General features: G+C 41.5%; 1 protein-coding gene across 1 annotated transcript in view; it reads right to left on the bottom strand.

The window, feature by feature from the left end:
- Positions 1 to 3,348: 3,348 nt before the first annotated feature.
- The window catches only part of LOC149970693 (solute carrier family 26 member 6-like), a 40,873-nt gene continuing 22,719 nt past the window's right edge, over positions 3,349 to 21,502 (bottom strand). Inside the window, exons 12-19 of the mRNA XM_090225685.1 lie at positions 21,340 to 21,409; positions 20,430 to 20,522; positions 13,223 to 13,330; positions 11,943 to 12,074; positions 7,419 to 7,625; positions 6,974 to 7,028; positions 5,108 to 5,256; positions 3,349 to 4,986 (exon numbers count right to left, since the gene is read on the bottom strand). Of these exons, the coding sequence (XP_090081811.1) occupies positions 4,960 to 4,986; positions 5,108 to 5,256; positions 6,974 to 7,028; positions 7,419 to 7,625; positions 11,943 to 12,074; positions 13,223 to 13,330; positions 20,430 to 20,522; positions 21,340 to 21,409 (841 nt within the window). The 3' untranslated portion in view covers positions 3,349 to 4,959. The remainder of the gene's footprint in view (positions 4,987 to 5,107; positions 5,257 to 6,973; positions 7,029 to 7,418; positions 7,626 to 11,942; positions 12,075 to 13,222; positions 13,331 to 20,429; positions 20,523 to 21,339; positions 21,410 to 21,502) is intronic.

Below are 21,502 nucleotides of genomic sequence, written 5' to 3'. Positions count from 1 at the left end.
AAAAAATCAGACATGATGGGTAGATTAAGAAGATGTTTATCTTTGATATGCTGTATTGGACTTGTTAATGTGTGAAAGTTAAATATTGCAAAACCTGCAAACCTGGTACCCAAAAGGTTTGGAATGTTTGAAATGTCTTTAAATAATGAGTCTAAGGTACATGGAAGGACATGGAAAGTAAACACTCACTTAATGGGGTTGAATGACCTCTGTTCTGACTTTCTGGTGAGGCCTGATCACCTCACTAGAAAGACGAGACATTGGGTAAGATTTAAATGGGCTATGTGTGATTCGAACCACGAGAAGAACACAGGGAGAGCGCTGCCCCTGAATGAGGGATACCTGTCTCTAGTCTATTCCTTGAATTACCTTTACATGATACCATTAAGTTAAAAGGAAAGGCTTGTAATTCTATTTTTGTTATTTTGATTGTTATGAGTCAGGTGTCCAAAGGGGGAAACTGATAGTCTTCACATGCTTTCCTGTAAAAGCAGGTATCCTTGTGGTTATAGCATTGGACGAGTAACCAAAAGGTCGCTAGATTGAATCCCTGAGCTGACAAGGTAAAAATCCCCTGAACAAGGCAGTTAACCCACTGTTCCTAGATTGTCATTGTAAATAAGAATTCGTTCTTAACCTCTCTGGGATATGTGGGACGGCAGAGCGCCAAATTCAAATAAATTCCTATAAAAATCAAACTGTCATGAAATCACACATGTAAGATACCAAATTAAAGCTACATGTGTTGTGAATCCAGCCAACATGTCAGATTTCAAGAAGGCTTTTCGGCAAAAGCGAATTATGCTATTATCTGAGGATAGCACCTCTGTAAACAAAAGAGAAAAAACATATTTCAACACTGCAAGCGTGACACAAAACGCAGAAATAAAAATATAAATAATGCCTTACCTTTGACGAGATTCTTCTGTTGATTCTCCAATATGTCCCATAAACGTCACAAATTGTCCTTTTGTTTAATTAATTCTGTCCATATATATCCAAAATGTCCATTTATTTGGCGCATTTAATCCAGAAAAACAATGGTTCCAACTTGTGCAACGTGACTACAAAATATCTCAAAAGCTTCCTGTAAAATTTGCCAAAACACTTCAAACTACTTTTGTAATACAACTTTAGTTTTTTTGAAAGTAAATAATCAATAAAATTGAAGAGGGGATGATCTGTGTTCAATACAGGAAGAAAACAAACTGACGCTAGCTTTCTCGTCATGCTCCTCTATCAAACAGTACACATGAAGTGACCCTCGTTCAAGAGGGCCGTACTTCTTCTTTACACAAAGGAATAACCTCAACCAATTTCTAAAGACTGGTGACATCTAGTGGAGGCGGTAGGAACTGCAAGCAAGTCCCTTAAAAAGCTGGATTCCCGATGGAAAGAGATTGACCTCTAAAAAAAAAATCTGAATGGTTTGTCCTCGGGGTTTCGCCTGCTACATAAATGCTGTTATACTCACAGACAAAATTCAAACAGTTTTACTAATAATATGCATATCATCTGGGGATGAGTAGCAGGCAGTTGAATTTGGGCATGCTTTTCATCCAAAATTCCAAATGCTGCCCCCTATCCTAGGGAAGTTAAAGAAAAAATATTATTCCTGTACAGGGTGAGTAATCGCTGTCCTGATATCTAGAAGCTCTTTTCGGTCATAAGAGAATGTGGCAGAAACTTTATGTACAAAATAGGTTACAAATTATGTGAAATCACACAATTGCTATCCAAAAGCAACACAATCCTTCATTTTCTCTCCTCTCCACAATCCTTCATTTTCTCTCCTCTTCACAATCCTTAATTTTCCCTTCTCAAATCTGTGTCTCAGTGCTGTCTGGTCCTGTCTCATTTTGTGATTGTGATGTCAAACACATTTGCAATATCTTGTCCCCCCATCTCATCTCTTCTCTATTACCACGGTGTCTCCCCCTTTCTCCTCTCTCCTGTGTGTGCGTATTTGTGTCATTCCTTCCTTTGTAATGGATTTTGTGGGGCTGTTCAGCGCTGGTGACCCAGTCTTTGTATTAACCAGTCCCTGCTGATGGTATTGAATTAATTTTACTGATCCCAAGCTGAGGAAACACATCTGTGTACTGTGAGCGTTTGTGTGTGAGCTTGTGTCTGCGTGCGTGTGTGCATGCGACTTAGGAAGAGATGTACCGTTCTGTGTTTTCTGTGTTTGTGTTCACCTTTGACTCTGAGCTCAACCTGTCACCCAACTGCCATTTTCTATCCTTCCACACCTTTCAAACTTAAGAAACTTCCCTCTGTAAAATAAAAAAACAAAGCACCACCACTTCCAGTGTAACTAACTAATGTGTGAGTATTGTGTGTGTATCATTTTTAACATTGGCGAGGAGATCATTATCAATATTTCCACCTTGTGTGAGAGAGAGAAGCCTACCAATTTGAGAGGAAGGGAGATAGCAATATGTCTTAATGCCAAGCCAAGAAAGAAGCAAAAAAATACAAGATGGAAACACTTTATTCTTTAGTGTCTTTATTTAAATAGACAATTTGTATTTATACAACGGGTGGGTCTAATCCTGAATGCTGATTGGTTAAAATCACATTCCATCCGGTGTCTATTCCACAAGTTACCATCGGCTAAATCTATGACGTTAATAAGGCTATTTATCTATTTCTAACCCTAACCATCTCTGGCAACCGAACCGATAGAACAAGCAACCAGTTGGTTTGGGTAGCAACTCTACATTTGTGTCGGGATTATATCTTGTGGAAGGATGAAATAGAATGAATAATTTAAAGAAAATATCTCAATCATTATTTGAATATGTAGGTAACCTGTTGTATGAAAGTGATAATGCCCTCGAAGCTGTTGATATTTTGGCACGGTTGGCTGTCCCTCGACACCCGTGCAAATATATCCTCAACTCCAGCTTCAAAGGCATTGTCACTTAAAAAAATATATGTATTTGCAGATACTCTCAAAGCTCAATCACTGACGGTTACAATCAGAGAGTCACACATTCATAGCCTGGTCTCAGATCGGTATGGTCTTGAACCACCTACATGTCATGATTAGTCAGGGAGACGTTTAAAGCACATAGAGATCAGATCTGGGACCAGGCTAAAACATTTACAAGTACATTTTAGTCATTTAGCAGACACTCATATCCAGAGCAACTGCAGGAGCAATTTTGGTAAAGCGCCTTGCTCAAGGACACAACAGATGTTTCACCTAGTTTGCAATGTGCAACTAATGATAAAATGTGTAGGATATTATTTTGGCGAGAATAAAGAGTGCAGCTATGCTTCAGAAGTGAATTCAATCATACAATATGAAACAGATACACACAATAGATCACACACCAGATCTGCTCACTCTACTGGTGTTTATTTAGCCATGTGCTCAGAAACAATAATTATTTACTTTAAGATATTGGACTCTGTGTTCGATCAATGCTAAAATATTACAAATCATATTCAAAGTAGATGAATTCGATCAGGAAATTAACATTTTAGTAAAATGTTCAAAATGCACATTAACATAAATTATTCACATCCTCTTTAGAAAAATACAAAGAGATTAGCTCTATGACAGTGTTCAAACAAGGGAAGAACTATACACCCTTTGAAATTGATTTGACCCTGAAATACATGATGATGTATAGATGTGGCTCAAGGCTATGTGATGCAAACCTGGACTCAGTGGTAGAAAATGTAAGTCTGTCTCCCGTCATTTATTATGTTATGAATTCCAATTTGTTGTGGCTAATGTTAGCTAGGCTAGGGGTTAGGGGGAGGATGCTATGTTGTTGCAAAGTTGCTAACATGTAGTAAATAGTTGTGCAAAGTTGTCAGTGACATGACACAAACACTTTTGGATAACAGAGTGAAAAGCTGCTATTCATTCAGTGGATATTGAACTACCATGTTTCTGTCTCAGGGTGGATGACATCAGCAGTGAGGTGTTACACATTGTATGTTTTTCCCTTTGCATTGAAACCGTATAACCCCAGCTTATGAGAGACAGGAGTTAGCTAGAGCTAATGTTATTAAAGCCATTATAATTTACATTTAGGTCATTTAGCAGACACTTATACAGAGCAACTTACAGTTAGTGCATTCATCTTAAGATAGTTAGGTGGGACAACCACACAGCTCAGTCATAGTAAGTACATTTTTCCTCAATAAAGTAGCTATCAGCAAAGTCAGTGCTAAAAGGGGAAAAGGCAAGTGTGTGTGTTTGTTCATGAAAGGCAAGAGTGTTATATTTATATATACAGTACCAGTCTAAAGTTTGGACACCTACAAAAAAAACATTCAAGGGTTTTTCATTTTCTTTTTTAAAACACAACTGATTGGCTCAAATGTATGAAGAATAAAAACTTACACAAAGTACAACTGCTAATTGTAATGCATTCCAGGTGACTACCTCATCAAGCTGGTTGAGAGAATGCCAAGAGTGTGCCATCAAGGCAATGGGTGGCTACTTTGAAGAAATTCAAATGTAAATACATTTTGATTTGAACACTTTTTTGGTTACTACATGAATCCATAGTTTTGATGTCTTCACTGTTATTCTAAAATGTAGAAAATAGGAAAAATTAAGAGAAACCCTTGAATGAGTAGGTGGATCCAAACTTTTGACAGGTACAGGATATACTACTGTTTGGGTTACACTGGCCCCAGGAGGAATGGATTAAATAGGATGATGGGGAGGTGAATAGAACTGCTGACTAGACTACACATCTCAAGTGTCTGACAAATATTTGGGGGAGGTATTTTGGGTTCAGTTATTAAACATAACGTGACGGGGGAACTGCCTTGGTCCAACCTAAAAATAAAAAAAAACACACACACACGGTGGTGGTGCATTCTCTTTCACAGAGGGGGAAGAGGTGAGGGGAACCAATGGGAAGCTAGGCAGCGGAGTGATGGAAGGAGGTAGGTGGAGTGGAAGAGTAACAATGTGACCCCTGATGGTTACATCTTGGTAGTGCAGGCCAAGTCCTAGTAGAACAGGAGATAGTGTCAGAACATAAGATTCTGTGACTATATGAATTAATCAATGAATACATTTCTAGGTATCGCCTAAGAAATAATAACAAGTCATGAAGTCTGCTCCACTCACCAGAGCATACTCGTAGATGATGGGTACGTCTGAGGCCCCATGCAGTCGGAGGCTGTGTAGCACCGCGTCGTGGATCGTACTGAACAGACAGCTTTTAGGGATGGACTCAGAAAAGAAGTCTGCACTCGATAACTGCTCCACCACACAGACTGGAGGAGAGACAAACCAGGTTAGACAATACACACGTGAACCACAAACACACACAACACAAGCTACGGCCAGAGCGAGGAGCCTGAATTACCACACATATCAGTAGCGGTCGCTGCCGTTTAAGATGAGTGATGACGATTATTTTTTTGTGAGCATGGCCTTACAATATTTATTTTACAGCATATTGGACGACTGTCATTCATATTTCATTAACCCAGCTCAACGTAACATCGATAGGTTTAGGCTACTGCATGATACTCAAATGTTTCCTATACCCATCATGAGGTTGTTACAACCTAGCATATGAATTAACGTTTACAGCGTAGGTACACAGGTTGAGAACTTTTAGTAATCAAGGTGACAGACATTGACACATTCATTACCGCCTTACACACTCTTGCCAGCATCTAGCTGATCTGGAGTGTAATCATTAGGCCAACAGTATCACCTCTTGCCAGCATCTAGCTGATCTGGAGTGTAATCATTAGTCCAACAGTATCACCTCTTGGCTGCATGTAGCTGATCTGGAGTGTAATCATTAGTCCAACAGTTGCAAATAGTTTTTATTGGACAAATTCAGGTATGTTTACAATTGGCTCATTCATCCCCCCTGTAACTATTCCCCAGGTCGTTGCTGTAAATGACAATGTGTTCTCAGTCAACTTACCTGGTAAAATAAAATAAATGTTTCTCTGTTTGCTTCCATTTAAGAAACATTTTTCAACAGAATCGAGGGAATGAATACTACCCCTGATCAAAATCAAACATATTACTTTCATATCAGCCACCTACAAACAGCATGATCTCTTTGATCATTGTATAATTCCTTCTTGCATCTACATGCTTTCCTCCTCTCACCTTTTCCCTTCGCGTGTGGTCTTCAGTAACAACACATCAGCTGTCTGTGACCAGGCGAAAAAAGCCAAACCTTAATATAATAACCGCTAACCTCTACACACAGCCTACATTGTTGTCACCATATTAACGTTATAAACATAGCTACTAGATCTAACGTGCTAGTAAACCCACTACAATCATGCAGTACAGTGTACAGTCAGAAGCAAGCAGTTGAGCTGTTACACCGGTGGGACCTGGTGGCAATAAATGAATAAAACCAAAAGCTTACCTTAACTTGGAAGAGTTTCAGTGCTGGATAGACATAGCCAGCTAGCTAACATAACATCCCTCTCTGTTTGAGTTTGAGCCGGGTGTTTGAGTAGGCTAAACTAGCTAGCTGAATTATCTAGCTAAGTGAAAGTAAAAAAAAAAAAAATCTAAATATCCCTTTATTTCTCAATTCTCCTTCACTTGTTAATTAATTTGTTAACTCTACAACAATTGTCTTTCTCGCTCTTTGAGTCAACTACTTACAACATTTTATGCACTGCTAGCTAGCTGTAGCTTATGCTTTCAGTACTACATTCATTCTCTGGAAAGTCCATGGAAAGGGGTGAGAACCACATGCCTCCTAGGTTTTGTATTGAAGTCAATGTACCCAGAGGAGGACGGAAACTACGGTGCTATGCTACAGAGTGCTGTTGAATATACTGTAGACCATTGTAAAACAGTATGGTTTAATAAATTATTTGGTGACGTGGATATATTTAGTATAGTTTGTTATAAATTATGTTTGACTATTTTCATTTAGCAGAATTTCACTGAAGAGGGTGGTCCTCCCCTTCCTCATCTGAGGAGCCTGCACTGACACATACTCACCTTGGCATCCAGTTAAATAAATGTCAATGTCAATCTCTCTGTAGTTCAGGAATATCTGCAAAAAAGAGAAAGTGAGCGACAGAGAAGGTCAAATAACAAGTCCATGTTTCTCTAAGGGACTTTGTTACAACAGTTTGGATTTATCTTGTTTTTCTCTTCCATCCCTCTTAATTTCCACCTCTTTCGATCAGGGCCTCTTCCCGACATACAGTACATAAAAACATAATTTATGCCTGCCAACTCACAGAACACAAGACCTTTGTTTGTTTTAAGCACAAGGGACACAGGAGAGCGACTGGATACAAGGAAACTAATAACACATTTCTGAAAACATCTGGTAACATAACCTGTTTCTCTCTCTCACACACTTTCCTTGTCTCCTCTCCATCTCCTCTGTGCTCAAACCCCACTCCTTCATCACCATCGTTCAAAAACACACACATACGTTTTTCAGCGTCTTCACAGTGGCTGTGTCAGCAAAGTTGGATGTGGATAGGTCCAGGATGATGGTGTGTGTGTCGTTGAAGGAGTTCCTCCCCATCTCTCCTTCTCCTCCTGTACTGGACATCTGGGTTATGTGATCATCGCCATGAATACCAGTCTCGGGGCCCCGGTCGAACCCAGTAACTTGCTGCTCAAAGGCCCAGTTCACCTTAGATTGACAGAGACAGAGTTTCAATCTTTACTCTGCTCTGCTAAAATACACATTTCAAAAGCCTTTTGGGCTAGCCTAGGTGCACCTGGAGGTTTTACTGAAGCACTAAATTTAGCACAGCGGTAGATTTATGTAAACTGAAAAGATTTCTATATGGAGCCGCCCTAGATTTGGTCCCTGGGTGTCACGCCCTGGTCGAAGTATTTTGTGTTTATCTTCATGTATTGGGTCAGGCCAGGGTGTGGCATGGGGTTTTTGTATTGTGGTGTGTTTTGTCTTGGGGTTTTGGTATGTATTGGGATTGTAGCTAGTGGGGTGATCTAGCAAAGTCTATGGCTGTCTGGAGTGGTTCTCAATCAGAGGAAGGTGTTTATCTTTGTCTCTGATTGGGAACCATATTTAGGCAGCCATATTCTTTGAGTGTTTTGTGGGTGATTGTCCTATGTGTCGTTGTTCCTGTCTCAGTGTTAGTTTACACAAGTATAGGCTATTTCGGTTTTCGTTAAGTTCTTTGTTTTGTAGTGTTTGTTATTGATTCATGTTTTACGTTCGTTCATTAAACATGGATCGCAATCTACACGCTGCATTTTGGTCCGACTCTCCTTCACACCTAGAAAACCGTTACACTGGGGGGGATGTGGCAGCAATTTTTTTGAAATATCCGTATACGATAACACTATAACAATACAGAAGGTCTATTTTGAGAAAAATACAGATATATCAAGCATGAAAATGTTTAGATATGGAGCCCCCACAGATTTGGACTACGTAACATTGAAAAAATCTGAAACTCTCTGTCCAAAAATGAGGCAGAAAAATGTATCCATGCTTTTGTCACTTCTAGGTTAGACAACTGCAATGCTCTACTTTCCTGCTACCCAGATAAAGCACAAAATAAACTTCAGTTAGTGCTAATCACGGCTGCTAGAATCTTGACTAGAACCAAACATTTTTATCATATTACCCAAATGCTAGAATTTCTACACTGGCTTCCTGTTAAGACTAGGGCTGATTTCAAGGTTTTACTGCTAACCCACAAAGCATTACATGAGCTTGCTCCTACCTATCTTTCCAAATCGGATATACCTACACGTACGCTACGGTCACAAGACGTAGGCCTCCTTACTGTCCCTAGAATTTCAAAGCAAACAGCTGGAGGCAGGGCTTTCTCCGATAGAGCTCCATTTTTATGGAACGGTCTGCCTATTCATGTGAGAGACGCAGACACTGTTTCGATCATTAAGTCTTTACCTAAGACTCATCTCTTCAGTAGGTCCTATGGTTGAGTGTAGTCTGGCCCAGGAGTGTGAAGGTGAACGGAAAGGCACTGGAGCAACGGACCGCACTTGCTGTCTCTGACAGGCCGGTTCCCCTGTCTCTATTGGGATTCTATGCCTTAAACCTTATTACAGGGGCTCTGTCACTGGCTTACTGGTGCTCTTCCATGCCATCCCTAGGAGGGGTGCGTCACTTGAGTGGGTTGAGTCACCGTGATCTTGCCCTCCCTTGGGTTCATGCTGTGGGGGAGATCTTCGTGGGGTATACTCGGTCTTGTCTCAGGATAGTAAGTTGGTGGTTGAAGATATCCCTCTAGTGGTGTTGTAGTTATTGTTACATATAGAGACCGATATGACACTATTGAGCAAAGATAGGTGTACATTAGACCACAAACAGAAAGCGGACAGGAAACCAAAGATTAAACAGACATAAGTGTAATGGCCGAAGCCATACGTGCTTTACTGTGCATAAGGGCTTAGGGCAAAGAGGAGGAGGTGACACTTAAATACATGATCTATTATGGAAAGAGCAGGACACCATTATAAAGATTAGATAGAGAGGTAAAGGCCATAAGTGCTTAGGTTAAAGGCCATAAGTGCTTAGGGTAAGATAGACATATATTAATTTTAGGACCCGAGAGGGTCCTGCCACCATTGTAATCTAATCAAGAGCGGATACAGGCATTATTAGGCATGAACATGGAGGAAGCCTGGACTGAAAGATAATGGTGGCCGATGACCTGAGGGAAGTAACTCCATTAACATATGGAATGGACTCCTATACTGTGTGTGTATAAATACAGAGCCAGTGCTCTGGGAAGGGGTGTGTTCCGCGGACCATCTAGGCTTCTGATATGTTTGTATTAAAAGCCTATATTGAATTCACAAGTTCTTGTAAGTGTTATATTTTGAAACGATCTTCCACGACAGTGGTGAGGGGGCTGTGCTTTGGCAAAGTGCGTGGGGTTATATCCTGCCTGTTTGTATCGTCGGACGGGGCCACAGTGTCTCCCGACCCCTCCTCTCTCAGCTTCCAGTATTTATGCTGCAATAGTTTGTGTCGGAGGGCTAGGGTCAGTCTGTTATATCTGGGGTATTTCCCGTCTTATCCGGTGTCCTGTGTGAATTTAAGTTTGCTCTAATTCTCTCTCTTTTTCTTTATTTCTTTCTCTGAGGACCTGAGCCCTAGGACCATACCTCAGGACTACCTGGCCTGACGACTCCTTGCTGTCCCCAGTCCACCTGGTCGTGCTGTTGCTCCAGTTTCAACTGTTCTGCCTGCGGCTATGGAACCCTGACCTGTTCCCCGGACAAGCTACCTTGTCCCAGACCTGCTGTTTTCAACTCTAGAGACAGCAAGAGTGGTAGTGATACTCTGAATGATTGGCTATGAAAAGCCAACTGACATTTACTTCTGAGGTGCTGACCTGTTGCACTCTCTACAACCACTGTGATTATTATTATTTGACCATGCTGGTTATCTATGAACATCTTGGCCATGTCCTCTTATAATCTCCACCCTGCAAAGCCAGAAGAGGACTGGCCACCCCTCAGAGCCTGTTTCCTCACTAGGTTTCTTCCTAGGTTCCGGCCTTTCTAGGGAGTTTTTCCTAGGCACCGTGCTTCTACACCTGCATTGCTTGCTGTTTGGGGTTTTATGCTGGGTTTCTGTATAGCACTTTGTAACATCGGCTGATGTGAGAAGGGCTCTATAAATACATTTGATTGGACCATGGGGGATGTGGCGGCCATCTTACAAAAAGGCCACTGTCAGTAATACAATGTTAGATAAACACACCAAATTTGCCACAGAGGAAGATGCATGTACACTAAAAAGATTTAGATATAGTCCCATCATAGATTTGTCCCCTGGATCGTGACAGACATTTTACTATGGTTGCAGACTGTACCACTACTTTACAAACCTTTCATCTACAAAATCATTGCCGATACTTCTTCGATATATTTTTGGCCTATACAATTGCCCTGGATCACCTGAAAACCAAAAACTGTAACAGTAACACAGTATATTACAGTAGGCCATATTGTAAAGAAAAAGATACAGGGATCCACATTACCCTCGAGCAAACTCAGTCCATGTTTATGCGTGCGGACAAGCAGACCCATGCCCACCCCCCTAGACAAATGTCCGCCAACCGCACACACCCCCATGCACACACATACCAGAATGGGTCCAAACATATGACACTTGTCAGGAATAGGAGAGTCCAAGACACTTGCCACCAGCCCAAGCCACCCGGGCCGACAAGCCCATCCATCGCCACAAGAGTGACCCGTAGAACAGCGAGACTGCACAGCCAGCCTGTCAATACTTTAACTCTCCCCCAACACGATTTCCTTCCAATCTTTAAAAAAAATAATTTCCCAAGGGAAAGGTTCAGAAACAAATGTAAAAAAATGAAACAACAAAAAACACAAATATACATACATATACACACAGACACAGCACAGCCTGCATATATTTATCTCATAATAATAATGTAGAGCTCTCTTTACTTGCACACAATATAGCTGGGTTGCCCCACCTGCATGCCCCTAGGAATCTACCTATATGCCACCTTTTGTAAGTTTATCTAAAAAAAAAGCCCTTCAGTACTGTAACATCGTATTACCAACAGCGGCCATTGTGTAAGATGCCAAGGCAAGTTTTTTTCAGGGTTCATAAATCTAGCTCTGTTTTTTTATATATGGTCTTTACAGGGTACATTAATCTATCTCAAAAAAGCTCCTCAGAATTGTAACATTTTATTACCGATAGTGGTCATTTTGTAAGATGGCCACCATGGACTGCAGATGTAAATATTTTCAGGCTACATAAATCTAACTCTGTGCCAGATTTGATGTGTTTATCTCAAAACAAACTGTTGCAATATGCTGCCATTTTGAAAAATGGCTGCCACAGCCCCAGGGGCAAAATCTGGGGTGGCTACACATCTGAATCTTTTTAGGGTTCATACATCTACACAATTGTTTTGCTAAAATGCCTCACTATACTTTCGGATATCACACTACAAACCTGTCCGTTGATGGGTCGGTCAACTAGGGCAATGGCTGTCTGGTTCAATTTCAGCTCTGGTGAACCTTTAACTTCATCCCACTTGTCATCTGGATGGACTGTATTGTTGGGTAGGCGTCCATTCACACCATTCTGGGAAGGGAAGAGAATTAAGGTCACTAACAGTGCAATTTTTTCGTGTTTGTTTGTCCTACACTACCGTTCAAAAGTTTGGGGTCACTTAGAAATGTCCTTGTTTTTGATAGAAAAGCCAAAATTGTTTTACCATAAAAATAACATCAAATTGATCAGAAATATGTTGTAAATGGCTGATTTTTAATGGAATATCTACATAGGCGTACAGAGGCTAACACAATGGCCCGTTGTGTTAGCTAATCCAAGTTTATCATTTTAGGCTAATTGATCATTAAAAAACCCTTTTGCAATTATGTTAGCACAGCTGAAAACTGTTGTCCTGATTAAGCAATAAAACTGGCCTTTAGACTAGTTGAGTATCTGGAGCATCAGAATTTCTGGGTTCGATTACAGGCTCAATATGGCTAGAAACAAAGACCTTTCTTCTGAAACTCGTCGGTCTATTCTTGTTCTGAGAAATGAAGGCTATTCCATGTGAGAAACAGTCTAGAAACTAAAGATCTTGTACAACGCTGTGTACTACTCCCTTCACAGAACAGCGCAAACTGGCTCTAAGCAGAATAGTAAGAGGAGTGAGAGGCCCCGGTGCACAACTGGGCAAGAGGACGAGTACATTAGAGTGTCTAGTTTGAGAAACACTCCTCACAAGAAGTCATTTGGCAGCTTCATTAAATAGTACCCGCAAAACACCCATCTCAACGTCAACAGTGAAGAGGTAACTCCGGGATGCTGGCCTTTTAGGCAGAGTTCCTCTCTCCAGTGCCTGTGTTCTTTTGCCCATCTTAATCTTTTGTTTTTATTGGCTAGTCTGAGATATGGATTTTTCTTTCACTCCGGGCCAGCATCCCGGAGTCAACTCTTCACTGGTGTTTTGTGGGTACTATTTAATGAAGCTGCCAGTTGAGGACTTGTGAGGCGTCTGTTTCTCAAACTAGATACTCTAATGTACTTGTGGTTTTCTTTCAAAAACAAAGACATTTCTAAGTCAAATCAAATGCATTTATATAGCCCTTCTTACATCAGCTGTTATATCAAAGTGCTGTACAGAAACCCAGCCTAAAACCCCAAACAGCAAGCAATGCAGGTGTAGAAGCAAGTGATCCCAAACTTTGAAAGGTGGTGTATGTGTGTTGGACGTATTATACCTTTTTTGCCTCCTTTTTTGCTTTGTTTTTTTCTTTCTTGTCTTTCCTCTTTTCTTCAGTGTCTCTTTTCTTCTTTTCCATCAGCAGCATTCCAATGTCAATTCCACTCTGTGTAAGAAAATGGAATGCTTGAGACAAGGAGAGAGAAAGCAATTGAGAGAATGACACACAAACACCAGTCATACGTGGGTCAGCTGTTTGTTCACCTGCACCCAACCACAGGGTGTCAGAAATATTTGTGCTATTTTCACAGAGGGAATTACGAGCACAATAGGTGGAAGTGGCACAAAAGGACTGGGTTTTGATGAATAAATCACTTGCCAATCAATGTGTTTCATGGCCTAAGGCTGTGTCCACGTCCTATCAGAGTTATCAGAAGCTGCTAGTTCCCAGTGGGAAATTTCACTTGAATGACCCCGAATCCAAGTCAGAATAACAAGTGGGAAACTCTGAGAAAATGTTGTTACCTGAGTTGCCGAATTGTGACATTTCACCACTGACCTTTTACTCTTTCAGCCAAAAGATGACAACAAATTGCTCATCAATACAAATACTGAAGCTGGTCTGACCATATTGTCAATGTTAAGCAAGCTAGCTAACTTAATTATTAAGCTATCTGAAATCCTATTGGTTGAAGAATTGTTCAGTGTTCAAAAGCACTTGAACACATCCACATCAGACGACGTGAAGCCAGCCTAATATGGCATGCCGTTGTCTCAAGTTCATTGATAGTCTTTGCATTGTCATCAACATAAACATTACATATTGTCGTTTACCTCTGCTCATTGGCTACCTACCCAGCTAGATTTCAAGACGATCAGTGGTCAATGGGTTAAAATACAGTCAATCAACAAAACAGAGGTCATATCATTGGTGCACAATGATGTCATTACTTGTTGTCTTCAAATCGGTTTCTTTCAGTCAATACGTCCTGCGAAATTACCCATCAGTTAATTGCAATGAAACCAAACATGACTGGAAAAGTCATGTTTAGTTTGTGAATTTACATCGAATGTGTTGTGGAAAATGGAATGAGACGGAATTCACGACACAAGCGGTTCACAAAATGTTTCGTGTTAGAATAAAAAATGGATTTATCAAACAAGACCATTCATTGTGTAACAATGAGCATTGGGATTGCAAACAGAGGAAGATCATCAAAGGTAAACTATTTATTTTATTGCAGTTTGTGATTTTGTTACGCCTGTGCTGGTTGAAATAGTTGTTTTTATGGGGCTCTATCCTCAGATAATCGCATTGTATTCTTTCACAGTAAATCCTTTTTTAAATCTGACAACGTAGTTGGATTAGCAAGATTCTAGGCTTTTGAAACATTGAGACAATTGTACACTGCTGAAAAAAATAAAGGGAACACTAAAATAACATCCTAGATCTGAATGAATGAAATATTATTTTTAAATACTTTTTTCTTTTCATAGTTGAATGTGCTGACAACAAAATCACACAAAAATGATCAATGGAAATCAAATGTATCAACCCATAGAGGTCTGGATTTGGAGTCACACTCAAAATTAAAGTGGAAAACCACACTACAGGCTGATTCAACTTTGATGTAATGTCCTTAAAAGAAGTCAAAATGAGGCTCAGTAGTGTGTGTGGCCTCCACGTGGCTGTATGACCTCCCTACAATGCCTGGGCATGCTCCTGATGAGGTGGGGGATGGTCTCCTGAGGGATCTCCTCCCAGACCTGGACTTAAGCATCCGCTAACTCCTGGACAGTCTGTGGTGCAATATGGCATTGGTGGATGGAGCGAGACATGATGTCCCAGATGTGCTCAATTGGATTCAGCTCTGGGGAACGGGCGGGCCAGTCCATAGCATCAATGCCTTCCTCTTGCAGGAACTGCTGACACACTCCAGCCACATGAGGTCTAACATTGTCTTGCATTAGGAGGAACCCAGGGCCAACCGCACCAGCAATATGGTCTCACAAGGGGTCTGAGGATCTCATCTCGGTACCTAATGGCAGTCAGGTTTCTCTGGCGAGCACATGGAGGGCTGTGCGGCCCCCCAAAGTAATGCCACCCCACACATTGACTGACCCACAGCCAAACCGGTCATGCTGGAGGATGTTGCAGGCAGCAGAACGTTCTCCACGGCCTCTCCAGACTCTGTCACGTCTGTGACATGTGCTCAGTGTGAACCTGCTTTCATCTGTGAAGAGCACAGGGCGAAAGTGGCGAATTTGCCAATCTTGGTGTTCTCTGGCAAATGCCAAACATCCTGCACGGTGTTGGGCTGTAAGCACAACCCCCACCTGTGGACGTCGGGCCCTCATACCACCCTCATGGAGTCTGTTTCTGACCGTTTGAGCAGACACATGCACATTTGTGGCCTGCTGGAGGTCATTTTGCAGGGCTCTGGCAGTGCTCCTCCTTGCGCAAAGGCGGAGGTAGCGGTCCTGCTGCTGGGTTGTTGCCCTCCTACGGCCTCCTCCACATCTCCTGATGTACTGGCCTGTCTCCTGGTAGCGCCTCCATGCTCTGGACACTACGCTGACAGACACAGCAAACCTAATTGCCACAGCTCGCATTGATGTGCCATGGTAGATGAGCTGCACTACCTGAGCCACTTGTGTGGGTTGTAGGCTACCACTAGAGTGAAAGCACCGCTAGCATTCAAAAGTGACCAAAACATCAGCCAGGAAGCATAGGAACTGAGAAGTGGTATGTGGTCACCACCTGCAAAACCACTCCTTTATTGGGGGTGTCTTGCTAAGTGCCTATAATGTCAACCTGCTGTCTATTCCATTTGCACAACAGCATGTGAAATGTATTGTCAATCAGTGTTGCTTCCTAAGTGGACAGTTTGATTTCACAGAAGTGTGATTGACTTGGAGTTACATTGTGTTGTTTAAACAGCTTGGAAAATTCCAGAAAATTACGTCTTTAGAAGCTTCTGATAGGCTAATTGACATCATTTGAGTCAACTGAAGGTGTACCTGTGGATGTATTTCAAGTCCTACCTTCAATATCAGTGCCTCTTTGATTGACGTCATGGGGAAATCAGCCAAAACCTCAGAAAATAGTTGACTTCCACAAGTCTGGTTCATCCTTGGGAGAAATTTCCAAAAGCCTGAAGGTACCATGTTCATCTGTACCAACAATAGTACACAAGTATAAACACCATGGGACCATGCAGCCATCATACCGCTCAGGAAGGAGACGCATTCTGTCTCCTAGAGATGAACATACTGTGGTGTGAAAAGTGCAAATCAATCCCAGAACACCAGCAAAGGACCTTGTGAAGATGCTGGAGGAAACAGGTACAAAAATATCAATATCCACAGTAAAATGAGTCCTATATCGACATAACCTGAAAGGTTGCTCAGCAAGGAAGAAGCTACTGCTCCAAAACCGCCATAAAAAAGCCAGACACCGGTTTGCAACTGCACAAGTGGACAAAAATACTTATTGGAGAAATGTCCTCTTGTCTGATGAAACAAAAATAGAACTGTTTGGTGGAGAAAGGTTCGTTCTGTTAGGTGACCTAAACTAGGATATGCTTAACACCCCGGCAGTCCTGCAATCTAAGATAGATGCCCTCAATGTCACACAAATTATCAAGGAACCCAGCAGGTACAACCCTAATACCATAAATATGGGCACCCTCATAGATATTATCCTGACCAACTTGCCCTCCAAATACACCTCTGCCTTCTTCAACCACGATCTCAGCGATCCCTGCCTCATTGCCTGCATCTGTTATGGGTCCGCGGTCAAACAACCACCCCTCATCATTGTCAAACTCTCCCTAAAACACTTCTCCGAGCAGGCCTTTCAATTACACCTCGCCCGGGGATCCAGGAAGGATATTGACCTCATCCGGTCAGTTGAGGATGTCTGGTCATTCTTAAAAAGTAATTTCCTCACTATCTTAAATAAGCATGCACCTTTCAAAAAATGTAGAACTAAGAACAGATATAGCCCTTGGTTCACTCCGGACCTGACTGCCCTCGACCAGCACAAAAACATACTATGGCGGACTGCAATAGCATTGAATAGTCCCTGCGATATGCAACTGTTCAGGGAAGTCGGGAACCAATACACGCAGTCAGTCAGGAAAGCAAAGGCTTGCTTTTTCAAACAGAAATTTGCATCCTGTAGCTCTAACTCCAAAAGGTTCTGGGACACTGTAAAGTTCATGGAGAACAAGAGCATGTCCTCCCAGCTTCACACTGCACTGAGGCTAAGTAACACTGTCAACCCCGATAAATCCACGATAATCAAGAATTAGAATAAGCATTTCTCTATGGCTGGCAATGCTTTCCTCCTGGCTACCCCAACACCGGCCAACAGCTCTGCACCCTCCCGGGCTTCTTGCCCAAGCCTACACAGCTTCTCCTTCACCCAAATCCAGATAGCAGATGTTCTGAAAGATCTGTAAAACCTGGACCAGTACAAATCAGCTGGGCTAGTCAATCTGGACCCTCTCTTTCTAAAATTATCTGCCGCCATTGTTACAACCCCTATTACCAGTCTGTTCAACGTCTCTTTCATATTGTCAGAGATCCCTAAAGATAGGAAAGCTGCTGCGGTCATCCCCCATCTTCAAAGTGGGTGACACTCTAGAACCAAACTTTTCTCTGTATACATCAATGATGTCGCTCTTGCTGTGGGCGATTCTCTGACCCACTTCTACACAGACGACACAATTCTGTATACATCTGGCCCTTCTCTGGACACTGTGTTGACAAACCTCCAAACGAGCTTCAATGCCATACAACACTCCTTCCGTGATCTCCAACTGCTCTTAAATCTTAGTAAAACTAAATGCATGCTTTTCAACCGTTCGCTGCCCGAACCCGCCCGGCCGACTAGGATCACTACTCTGGACAGTTCTGACTTAGAACATGTGGACAAGGTGTCTGGTTAGACTGTAAACTCTCCTTCCAGACTCATATTAAACATCTCCAATGTTGTTGTTTGTGTCGCATTGCTTTGCTTTATCTTGGCCAGGTCGCAGTTGTAAATGAGAACTTGTTCTCAACTAGCCTACCTGGTTAAATAAAGGTGAAATAAAAAAATTATAAACTCAATCCTATAGAAAATTTGTGAGCAGAACTGAAAAATGGTGTGCTGGCAAGGAGGCCTAAAAACCTGACTCAGTTACACCAGCTCTGTCAAGAGGAATGGGCCAATATTCCCCCAACTTATTGTGGAAAGCTTGTGGAAGGCTACCCGAAACATTTGACGCAAGTTAAACAATTTAAAGGAAATGTTACCAAATACAAATTGAGTGAATGTAAACTTCTGACCCACTGGGAATGTGATGAAAGAAATAAAAACTGAAATTAATCATTCTCTCTACTATTATTCTGAATGTGAATCGTCTGGTTAGCCATTTGACCAGAAGTTCAGGAGTCCTATGGCTTGGGGGTAGACGCTGTTTAGAAGCCTCTTGGACCTAGACTCGGCACTCTGGTAGCGCTTGCCGTGTGGTTGCAGGGAGAACAGTCTATGACTAGGGTGGCTGGTGTCTTTCACAATTTTTAGGGCCTTCCTCTGACACCGCCTAGTATAGAGGTCTAGGATGGCAAGAAGATTGGCCTCAGTGATGGAATGGGCTGGGCCATTAGCACTACCTTCTGTCGTGCTTTGGGGTCGGAGGCTGAGCAGTTGCCATACCAGGCATTGATGCAACCAGTCAAGATGCTCTTGATGGTGCAGCTGTAGATCTTTTTGAGGATCCATGCAAAATCTTTTCAGTCTCCTGAGGGGAAATAGGTTTTGTCTTGCCCGCTTCACAGCTGTCATGGTGTGCTTGAACCATGTTAGTTTTGTTGGTGATGTGGAAAATTTGAAGTTTTCAACCTGCTCCACTGCAGCCCCGTTGATGAAAATGGGGGTGTGCTAGGTCCTCTTTTTCCTGTAGTCCACAATCATCTCCTTTGTCTTAAGTTGCATTTAACTCATTTAGCAGCCATTCGTATCCAGAGTGACTTACAGGATAAATTATGGTTCCATGCCTTGCTCATGAGCACATGTCAGATTTTGTTACCAAGTTTGATCAGGGATTCGAACCAGCAAACTTTTGATTACTCATCTAACGCTCTTAAGCGCTAGGCTACTTGCTTATAGTCTGTATGTAAAATCAAGACTCTGGATGATTCATATCGATGTGCTGCTACCGTCTCTTATGACCGAAAATAACTTCTGGACATCAGAAGAGGGATTACTCAATTCGAACTGGAAGAATGATTTTTCCTTTAACGAGTCCGATGAGAAAGATATACTGCTCTCCCGGGCACAGGCCCAGATCCCAGTCATTTGCGTGAAGAAAAGAGGATGCAGATCGGGCTGCCTTTTGAGAATCTGTAGGCTAGCGAGTAAACTCCCACTGTCATCTATTCTAATTGCTGACATGCAATCATTGGAAAATGAAATTGATGACCTACGTTTACGATTATCCTACCAACGGGACATTAAAAGCTTCTACCCCAAGCCATAAGACTGCTGAACAATTAATCAAATGGCCACCTGACAATTACATTGACTCCCCCCCTCAATTTGTTTTGTACACTGCTGCTGCTCGCTGTTTATTATCTATGCATAGTCACTCCCCCCTACCTACATGTATAAATGACCTCTAACCTGTACCCCCGCACACTGACTTGGTACTGATACCCCCTGTATATAGCCTCGTTAATGTTATGTTATTGTGTTACTTTTTATTATTTTTTACTTTAGTTTATTTGGTAAATATTTTATTAACTCTTCTTGAACTGCACTGTTGGTTAAGGGCTTGTAAGTAAGCATTTCACGGTAAGGTCTACACTTGCATTCGGCGCATGTGACAAAAAAGTTTGATTTGATTTGATCGACTACAAAACTTCTCCATATCACCAAAATGTTCCAAAACTGAGATATGGTTCTTCAGTGGTAGGGTTCTATTGTGGATTGATACTACAGTTTATTAAATAGCATAGGCTACGAGTAATAACAACTGTAAAAAAGGTGTGACCAATATTGCCCTTGTAGTCTAGCAAGTTTCAAATTAGCCAATTGTACTAATCATGTGTGTATTTAAAGCAACTGCCCAGTGTTTACAGATTACAATAAGATATGACCTATAATTAATTACAATATGAGTGAAATCATTTTCCCTAAGAATTGTTTTTTAAAAAGCAGATTTTCTGTGTTGGAATGGTGTGGGCGTATACCGGTCATGAAATAATCAAACTACCTTCTCCTGCAGTGCGTCCAGGTATAGCTGAGCGTTGGTATAGTACATTGTGGTGGAGGAACGGAAGATGGTGATACCTGGTATCTCTTTAGCCTGTTGGACAAACCAACACACAAACAGGGGACTTCAATAGATGGTAATCTAAAAACTGTTTTAAAACCCACTGTTGAATAACCCACTCACACCCCCCTAATTACATATTACAGTTTTGTTTTATTGCTTTGGTCTTATTTTCAAAAGTATGTGATGAGTTTCCAAAACTCTTAGTACAAAGCTCCAAACTGACAACACTTGTAACATGGACAGTCTTGCATTCAAAACCTTTCATTGTGCATTCATTTTGTTTGTTCACCACAGAACCACTGAAATCGTTGCATGACTCATCCATGAGGTGGTGTGCTCATGGGGATGGCAATCATAAATCTTCCACCTGTATTGTAATGCTGTATTGTATTTTACATTAATGTAGTAGTCCTGTACATGGCTCAGTTTGTAAGAGCCTGGCACTAGCAACACCAGAGTTCTGTGGTCACATACCAAAAATGTTGTGACTTTGGATGAAAGTATCTGCTACATAAATAGCATATATTACAGTACTGTATTGGCCAATGCAATTTTAGTAAAGCAGTGTGAACTCTGCATTGCATTGTAAAAGGCAAATACTTTATATATGAACATGTGTTGCAATGTGAAACATGTATTTCTAGATGAAACACTGATTAAGTTTGGTGAAAAAGGGACTGTATGATTTGGTGTTGTAGTTGGTCAGTTAAAAAATGTACTTAGAATTTTGAAACAACTACCTTTTTGATGATCTGTTTTGAGTTTTGGACTAAAAGTTGTGAAAATGTACCACATGAAAATTGCACTAAAGCGATACAAAAAAAAAATGTCAACTCCTCCGTCTCACCTCCTCATATGTGTCTGTATCCAAGTAGAGCTCAGTCCCAGGAACATGCCCCAGGATAGAGTACCTCGGCCTGGGAAAGAGAGCATGCACGCGAGAGAGAGAACAGATGTTATCTACTTTAAGAAGAAGAGAAACACAATACATTCACTTTAGAACAATGGTA

This window comes from Oncorhynchus mykiss, chromosome 28, assembly GCF_057628025.1.
Source record: "Oncorhynchus mykiss isolate SJ-2025 chromosome 28, ASM5762802v1, whole genome shotgun sequence".
Lineage (NCBI taxonomy): Eukaryota > Metazoa > Chordata > Actinopteri > Salmoniformes > Salmonidae > Oncorhynchus > Oncorhynchus mykiss.
Note: the sequence above shows the minus strand (reverse complement) of the source record. Positions and strands in the feature narration are given on the sequence as shown.